Genomic DNA, 9159 nt, shown 5'->3' on the forward strand with positions numbered 1-9159 from the left:
GGAGAACAATCTAATTTGAGGCAGCCTCTGTATGGGGAGTCGTTGGTTTCTAGACCCTCTTCTCCCCTGATCAGTAAACAGGGAACCATTATCCCCCCCACCCCCCACCCTCACCCCACCCCACCCATCTGTCACATTTCTCTTTTCACAGAGAAAAAGTACAGCTCTTCATTTTCACCTGTGCACCCAGAAATTCATCTTCCCATCCCTGTATACTCTTATCTATCACATATCAGTCCCCATATCCTATTTCCATTTTCACCTTAAAAGCACCGTACTGTATATATATTATGATTATACCAGATTTTTTTTTACTGTGAATGTTTTTGTGCTGCACCCCATCCTATTTGGTAGTTTATTGGTTGCTCTCATGTGGAATGTTTGTGCTGAGCCAATCGAATGTTGTGTTTACATTAAAGCCACACTTTTCCTAACTATTCCTGTGTTTGTGGTCCGAGTCTGATTACACCGAAGAAGGTGAAAGGGTTGATAGCAAACTGTACCGTCGCAGCGCCGTCCTCTCAGCATAAGTTTAAATACACACTGACCTGTTTTAATCTGTGCAGAGAATTAAGGTTGGACCAGGAAATTAGGCTGAACATTATGAGAATGGACCACTTTTAATGCTTCATTGCCTGGTGAACACAGCTTTGTATTTAGTGTCAGAAATATGTATAAAAGATTGGGAGCAGGTCTTGCATGGCAATAGGGCAGCACTTCGTGAAATGTGACGGATGGCAGGGATCAGAGGCCTTACACAGCGGCTCTCAATTTATTAGGTTAAAAGTGTTCCATCATCACAGACAAGGAGCTATTCATATATTGAATGACTGGGCTGGATCAGCTGTCTGACCTGCTTCTGTCAGTTTAATGGGTATGATGTTCATTACTGCTCTGTTTCACTGACAGCCGCAGAGCTCCGCTCCTCAGTCCCAGTGTGTCCTCGTTTCTCAGAGTCAATCACAGGTTAAAAAGTCGGAACTCCCAGTGTGACACAATTACACTTTTTAATTACACATTTAAGATCATATGTTACAGATCATTCATATCAGATAGTTCACCGTCTCTGGCACGAAAAACCACAAAGCACGTCCCTAAAAGCTGAGCTTCATCTCTGCTGACTGACATCAGCCGGGTGCGGAGCAGAAGTCTGAAAAGGCGACTGAAATCTGTGGGACGGGCAGTGAGCGTATTTGTATCAGACAAAAAGAAATCCCCAGCCATTTGCCCGTGCCCTGCCACGTCCATTAACAGAAAAATGGATAAAACCTGGATTTTGCAGAGCTCTTTAGTGAAAAGCATCACAAGGTGAGTACTGCGCAGCGATCACTGATAAACAACTTTACTGGCTCAAGAGTTACAGTCGCAGCCTCTTGATATCTTCGCTTCTGAAGTCGATGCGCAGCGCGAGCACCTGACGCACCTCCGCTGGGGTCAGTCGCCACGTCAGCGGCCCCGAGTTTGGGCCCCAGTAATCCAAGATCTCAGTTACCTGCAGCACAAATAGGCGGAGTATTCGGAACAGAGGTGTTTTTAGAAAAATATACACTGAAGTATGAAAAGTAAAAGTACTCTGCCCCTGTGGGTTTCATATCGTTGTATATTATATTACTGGATAGTTATTATTCACGCATTAATGTTTAATTAGCAGCTTTTGCATTACTTATTTATTTTTAGGGCAGTTTTGCAACAAACGTCTGACTTGAAATAGGATGTTGCCATTTCATGATACACATCTGAAGCCACCTGGATGCCTCATTTTACTATTTTATATCTTGCCAGTAGTTATTTTATAATAACGTACCATATTTTATAAAAAAATCATGATATGTTTTGTATATAAAATCTTAATTAATTTAAAGTAACAAGTAATTACAGCTGTAGCATAAAATGAAAATACTCAGGTATCTCAAAATGGTGCCTGAGTAAATGTACTTACGTTCAACCACTGGTATAGAATTCCACAAATGTTATGATGAAAACACAAAAAATGAGCTTGTATTCTGATGCGTATGTGTGTGTAAAATGTAAAATTACCCGCTCCAGGTTCAGGATGGTCGCCATTTGTGTGAGACGAGCAAACTTGTCTCTGATGGTCCAGGTGGTCACAGTGGTGAGGTACGCCACAAGAGACCGAAGCTCTTTATCGAACTGCAGCCCTCCAAGCTACAACAAAATGACCGGAAACAGTGAATATGGGCCGAGTAAATTCTTTGTACAACATGTAAAGGTTTTCTGTAAACACACGGCTCTAAATAGGGCACTGCTATCGTGCCAAGAGGTAGCACCCTCTCCTGCAGGCCTTTCTGGGCTCATTAATAAATCATTGCTGGAGGCTTTTCACCACATGTGTGTGTCAGTGATGTGATGTGACGTGATGCACAGGGCGCTGGGTGCCATCTTGTGGCTGAGCCCGACTCCTCACCCTGCTGAATGAGCATTTGAGGACAGTCTTCTCCATTTCGATAGATATCAAGCTGGTCATCAGGCTGGTGAGCGTGTCATAGATAACAGGAGAGAGAGCCGTCTGATGAGGGGACAGAGGGAAGTTTAAAAAAAGAAAGAATACAAGCGTATTTGGAGTCATTGTTGAAACGCTGCTGTAACAACACACCTTGAACTCTGCCATGAGCTGCTCCAAGTTAACGATGAGCTGCTGCACCCAGGGATCATTGGCTTCATAATCATTAAACTCCTCCTGCGAGCGACACCAGCAGTTACAGTGACATGTCTCATGTTTTATGACCTTTGATTTATTTTGGTTTGCTATTCTGACACCAGTACCTCTTCTATGTTGTGTGAGATGGACAGAAAGCTGCTGATCCAGGGTTTGACCTGAGGCTTTATGGCAGTTGTGTTTAACTCAGTCAGGCCCTCCTGTGAAATAAAAATCACATCAGTGCACGAAACCTGAGTGGGTCTAATTTACACACATTTATAAGACCTTGATATATAATTCAAATTGTGGCAGGAGGTTTTCATCCTTCCTCTTTAAAATGTCTAGACATCAGTGATTTGGGGAACTCTCCATCAAAATTACATTACAAGGACTCAATAAAGTCAGCACTTCTTAGTGACCTTTCCATGAAATAAATACATTTGACATCGTTTCCCTCTGCTGTGGACACTGGTCTTTGCTGAAACACGCTGAAAAACAGTAAACATACAACTCTCGGCTGACAGGCACCGATCGATGTATGTGTGTATCCAACCTGTAAGAGATCCTTGAACTTGGCGGATGTGTTGACGAGGTCGGACAGACAGCTTTCAATCTTTGCTTGCTCACCAGAGCCGGCGCCCTGACTGAACAACTTGGAGCAGTCGTTCTGTGGGAAAAAAAACAACAAAAAACATTAATTCCATTTCTGAGCAATGAGGTAAATGGCATAAATGGCAAGATGCACAGAGGAAGCCATGCACAGATGTGAAAACATACCTCAAGGTTCCTCTTTAAAGTTGTGATATTCTCACTACACACTTCAACATTATTCAGAGTCACCTGTGAGAGAGAAAACGTGTGTGAATGAAGGATTCATCCAATCGATACGGTTCAGAATGACTCACTCCTATTCTGTCATTGTTTCTGAGTATATAATCTGTAAAAGACTAAATATTTTGACTTCAATTGTTTCTTGATTCCAATTTACCTTTTGACAAATGAGTTAAAAGGTTTTTGAAGTAGTGCTCCCTCCAGCTAAGAGCCATTTTAAAAATTAAAGCACTACTTACCTCTCTTAAATTAGATGAGGTTATTCATGCATTCGATTCCTCACTTAAATCACTGCTGCTCTTTGAAACAAGCCTTATACAAAAACCTTGAATGTTTAATTGTAGTCTGGCTAACGATGTCTAAGATACTGCCTGAGAGCCAGGTGGGGATGTGTGTGTGTGCATTTGTCTAGTCGTCCTACCAGAAACGCAGCCTTGGCGTGCTCGGCGCTCTCAATGCCCAGTGTGTTGAACTTGCCCTGCTGTAAGCTGCTCTGCATCAGACTGACCGCGCTGCTGACGCCACGCTGGATGTCCTGAAGCGTCGTAGCCGGGAAGCCCTGACGCAGCTTATTGTACAACACCTCCCTGGGAGGTGAAGAGAGACGAGGCAGGGGGAGGCACATAAATACACGAGGCGTGAAAAAGTGTATTAAAAAACAAGGAAGAAAGAAAAGTATTGAATATGTCAAGGGGAAAGCGACAGAGCGCGTACCTGAAGTCAGACTCCAGCACAGAGTTGGCGTGGTTGATCATGGCACAGAGGCAGTCGATGCTGGAGCTGGATAAAGCTCTGCTGATGCACTTCTTCACGATGTAGAAACAGTCGTCCACCATGCTGGAGGTCAGTTGACCCTTTTCATATGTATCCATAGTAACAGCCTGAGGATTAGAACAATTTCACAGTATGTTATCTATTTATATTCAAAACCATCCTTAAAAAAGGACCAAGGGTTATTTAATTGTTCAGGTTCATATTTATCATTATCCAATCGATCTTCTATCTACTTGCACATCATGTAAATGTAGTTCATAGAACGATACATGCATGAAGCCTCCAAAACATAAGAGCATGTGTATTTTTATGGTGTCTTATTAATGCTGCAGTGTCACATTAATTTTTTATGGTCAATTTTGCATTCAAAGATTGTAATTAATAGATGACAAAAATCTCCAAGGTGCATGGACTCTTAACAGAGGCACAGATCATCGATGATTGATGGACACTGTGACGGCATGAGGGACAACAGCAAAGTATACAGTGAAACCATTCTGTACTGTATGCGATAGAGTGTGTAAATTGTGATGCATACAGCCCTGCATGTAATAGGTCAAGTTTGCATACATTATAGCATGTAGCATGGATAAACAAAATGCAAATAAGCAGCCTGCAGCACGTTCTTGCTTTAGGTTAGATATTATATCTCTGTTACAAATACTAAACTAATCATTTTAAATGTAAAAGTTCATTATTGAGCCTGTTAAGAGAAGTTTGGCAAAGTTAGTTTCACTCAATGCCTGCTTACTTGCTTTTCCTGGAGCCTCCAGTTGCATCTCATTGTATCCATTCCTAAGTCATGTGATGCCAATTAACTATCTCCATGACAACTGAGCAAACTCTATTCACAGATGAAGATGGAGGAATGTGCTTGAGAGCTCTAAGAAAAACTATTAAATGAGTTAAGAGAGTACGTTGCCAATATAGCATTGCATTTTTTTGTTCTTCACATTCCTCCTCGTCTTAGTCTGCTGCCTACATTACCCACAAATCAACTCTAACTGCTGACAATGTGGTCACAGATTTGGGTGTGTTATGCTAGTGGCGGCTAACAGCCTCCAGCTGCTGGCATCATGCAGAGCGGGCAACAGAGGGCTGTCGCACTCCACACCCCCAGATTTTTTTTTAATTCTTGCAGCTTTCAGACCCAATCAGACTTTTCACAGCCCCCTCAGGAGCTTCCCTTTTGTCAAATATACAAATGCTTCACTATACAAATATCATAGTAGTAATTTACCTTGTTAACAGACTCTCTCATGTAGTACTCTTCCATAGGAATGTAGTAGCCGATCAGCTCCTGCATCGTTCTGCTCAGTAAACAGTGTTTCAGGAGTTTCTCCACATTCTGCTGATGCTCTGGGTGTTAAAATATAGGAAAAACAAACTCACTTATATTTTAGATAATATGGTTCACATCTCAAAAGTCCTCTGTGTGCGCATCAAATCTTAATATAAAACCACCTTGCGTGATGCTCTGAACATCCCCCACTTCAAAGTCGGCCAGCATGCGGCGACGTAAAAAGCGAAGGTAGAGCTCCGCCCTCGCGTTCATCAGGGTTACCTCTGTCAGTACAGGGTCCAGCTCCCTGCTCACGATAAGACAGAGGTAAAAACAACAACACCATAGAGACAAACATCGAGGGAAGCAGGATGTTGCTAAGGCAAAAACAAATACCTGGGCTCTATCCTCTCGCCCGGCACACTCTTCATCATGCTGCTCTGGACGACCTGAAACTACAGGAGAGGTACGAGCTCACAATGGTTGCAGGTACGCAGCAAAAACATCATGTCATACATTTCAGATGCCATGCGCACCTTGTTTTGGTATCCTCTCTGCTGGATGAACTTGTCGACTATTTTCTGGGCCTGTTGGTCACATTCCTGCTGCAGGTGAGTGATGAGTGTATACAGATGGCCTGGACCGTAATACGTCTCTACTATAGGCTGATGAGTCTCAACTACACGAGCAATACCTGCAAACACAGCAACCAACACAATAGTGGAGTCCACTCCAAGCACACAGGAAAGGAAAATGTACACACACACACACACACACACACACACACAGCTGTTTTCTCACCTTCCAGCAGCAGCGTCAGAGTGTCTGCAAATACCAACAATGATCTCTTCTCGCCCAGATCTCCTCCTGTAGCCAAGACCAGGTTCTCCTCAGCTTTGGAAGCAAGCTGAGTGAATATGACGTGTGTGAGAAAGACAGAAAAATCAGCCAATGGCTGTTTCTGACAATCATATAACAACAGGTTAACTCCTGACACACTTACAGAGTGTGAATGTTTTTCTAATGTAAGCATTTAGCTGACACTCTTATACCATATACAATGCGTGTAACATCACGATCAGACCGTTCGCTTCATAGAATTTAAAGCAACAAACAACAAATATTAACAAACACAAATGTTCTATTAGAGTGAGTAATCAGAATCAGCAAGTGTGTACCGTAACCACGGATGCACAAATCTCTAAATCTGTTATTTAAAAAGAAAATCATCTGGGTCCAGATCCTGACACACTGTAACAGACGTCTAAAATCCCTATCTGCACAGTAAACATACCAAATGTTAACTGACCCATGGCTTATCTTTCCACCAAAGTTAATTTAAGTTCATGAGATCTATTCAGATGGCTCAGGATACAAACAGGGCCTAGAAAAACAAAACAGACCTGGCTGCAGAGATACTGGCCAAAGCGGGCGAGGCCCTGTTGGTGGAGGCCCAACAGAGGGAAGATTTTGAAGAACCTCTCCACTTGCGCGAGGTCGACTGCTGCCACAGCTTGATCCAGCTTCTCCGCAACGATGACCTTCAGTTTCTGCTCTGCCTCCTGCAGCATTATCAGACTGGCATCCACAGCGCTGCCTGCGCAGACGGGAAGAATTGGCAATGTTACAGTGCAAGCCTATAAAGCCACATATACTGTATCTATCTTACAGCTGATATATATTTCTGCTTACAGCGCAGTGAGAAAAGTACAGTGCAAAAATAAGATCTAATAAGAGTACTTTTTCACAGCAGTGTAAGAGTGCATACTGAGCCATGCACCATGACTGAGAACAATAGGTTTCGTACTTTCTTCCCCCTGCCTGCTCAGCTCAATAACTGACTGGTCCAGAGAGAGGTATCGATGGATGTGGGCAGCAGCCTGTTCAAAATCTTCGTTGCGTAGAGCTGTCTGCACGCCGTCTGTGCAGAACTTCAGATCGAGGATGTCGTCAGCACGCTGGATGACGTTATACAGCCGTGTCTACAAAAATAAAATCAGATATAGATCATTATGCGACGGCACATCTTTCAATAAATAGAAAATATAAATTGGTTTATTTACAAACTTTCACAAACTGACAACAAGAGTTTATAAAGCATGTGCTTTTTAGGGCCGTTTGTGACATTGTGTCTACACTCCTGTTAGATGTAACACGTGTGTGTGTGTGTTTACCTTTGCCAGGTCTAGCTGTCTGACTTTGCGGCTGACGTTTTCAGCCAGGCTGCAGGTAAATGTGATCATGCCCGACAGCTGACTGGCGTCTCCTCCGATCAACTGCAGGTTGGGCCTGTAGAGCACAGAGAGACATGCTTACAGAACACACACCGTGTTGGTTGGAGCTCAAATAAATGATGACAATTACAACTGAACCAATTTTCACAAGCTGTACCCCATCCTCTGCAGTGCCTGCATCTTAGAGTGAATGGTCCCCTCCTGCCCCACCAGTCTGTCCAGCTCAGCTTCCACATCTTTCTGTATTAGAGAAGAGAACATTTCATTTTGATTTCAGCATCTTACATGTATAACACATGCACATGATGTGTCCTGTATATAAATTATACACAAAACACATTATGTAGAACACGCTACGACCTCAATACATTTTCACATTCCCACCTCATATCAAAGCATACATAAATTAAAGAAACCAAATACATGTATTGATTATCTTTGCATGTAGATAGTCATTTTGTTAAGAAGGGGAAAAGCGTCATATATTAAAAAAATGTGGCATATAAATAGTTTAGGAGAGTTGAATCACCTTCAGTCATTATGGGACCACACACACAGGGTTTTGGGGTCTTGATGCATATGTCATTTACTCTATCGAGTCACCTTTTCAGAATATCTGAACAATACTTCATTAGTTACTTTGGTTGTGGTACAAAGCTTGAATAAAAGCCCACCATAGACACACCATTACTATTTACTTTAATCAAATGGCCCCTGAATTGTCGTTTATTTCCGCCATGTCTAAAAGTCAGTAAACATTAGCTCTAGTCTAACCTGTAAAGACAAGTCATTAGCTTAGTTGTTTTAGGTTCATTTAGACGTATTTTAATAAAGTGCAGGTCTTTCTCTCAGTGCTGTTTTGAACCAGCAACACCGGAAGTTGACGTGGATGAAGGCGGTACCCGTCAGTCTGACTAACTGAGCCGCCATTAACGGTGTTTTAACACGAACCTCCTCCTCGCAGAGCTGCTGGTAAACTCTCTCCAGGTCCTCCAGCTCCGTCAGGCCGGAGATGGTCTCCATACTCACAGAAGACACCGAGCTGGAGTCGCACCTCCTCAGTGCCACGGCTCCGCTGTCAGCCATCTTCCGACACCAGACAGAGGGACAGCTCCTCCCTGGGTTCAGCCTGTCAGGCAGCGCCGCTTCAGAGGATACGATGGGCCATGAAGACGACACGCTGCCTCCTCCTCTTTAAATGAAATAAACGTAACACCAAGTACGACTTAATCCTGTCCGTTTACCGTCTGCAACATGACCTCACTCATGCCGATATGTTGTTGGTGGGGCTTGTTGTGGCACCACATAGGCACTACCTGAGGAATCGTCCTCTGGGTATCACAACCCACACTCTGCGCATGCGTGTTACGTTTTTGTAC

At 43.2% G+C, this 9159-nt stretch overlaps 1 protein-coding gene across 1 annotated transcript; it reads right to left on the reverse strand.

The window, feature by feature from the left end:
* Positions 1 to 758: 758 nt before the first annotated feature.
* Positions 759 to 8889, reverse strand: cog4 (component of oligomeric golgi complex 4). The gene is made up of 19 exons (XM_070833940.1): positions 8732 to 8889; positions 7938 to 8020; positions 7721 to 7835; positions 7354 to 7528; positions 6950 to 7143; positions 6348 to 6453; positions 6083 to 6240; positions 5943 to 6001; positions 5729 to 5853; positions 5505 to 5623; positions 4205 to 4371; positions 3912 to 4077; positions 3437 to 3499; positions 3213 to 3326; positions 2785 to 2877; positions 2615 to 2698; positions 2426 to 2527; positions 2038 to 2166; positions 759 to 1492 (listed from the first exon to the last, which is right to left on the reverse strand). The coding sequence occupies exons 1-19, from the start codon at positions 8864 to 8866 to the stop codon at positions 1358 to 1360; spliced, it is 2322 nt and encodes a 773-aa protein (XP_070690041.1). The 5' UTR covers positions 8867 to 8889; the 3' UTR covers positions 759 to 1357.
* Between the last annotated feature and the right edge of the window lie 270 nt (positions 8890 to 9159).

This window comes from Pempheris klunzingeri, chromosome 1 (assembly GCF_042242105.1).
Source record: "Pempheris klunzingeri isolate RE-2024b chromosome 1, fPemKlu1.hap1, whole genome shotgun sequence".
Taxonomy (NCBI): Eukaryota; Metazoa; Chordata; class Actinopteri; order Acropomatiformes; family Pempheridae; genus Pempheris; species Pempheris klunzingeri.

Excerpts from the sequence above, each read along its gene's own strand:
- cog4 (XM_070833940.1), bottom strand. The coding sequence starts at position 8,866 with ATGGCTGACAGCGGAGCCGTGGCACTGAGGAGGTGCGACTCCAGCTCG. Across the intron at positions 7,144-7,353 it reads GAGCAGGCAGGGGGAAGAAA|GCAGCGCTGTGGATGCCAGT; the intron begins GTACGAAACCTA and ends CCGTCTGCGCAG. Across the intron at positions 2,878-3,212 it reads AGTTCAAGGATCTCTTACAG|GAGGGCCTGACTGAGTTAAA; the intron begins GTTGGATACACA and ends TTTATTTCACAG.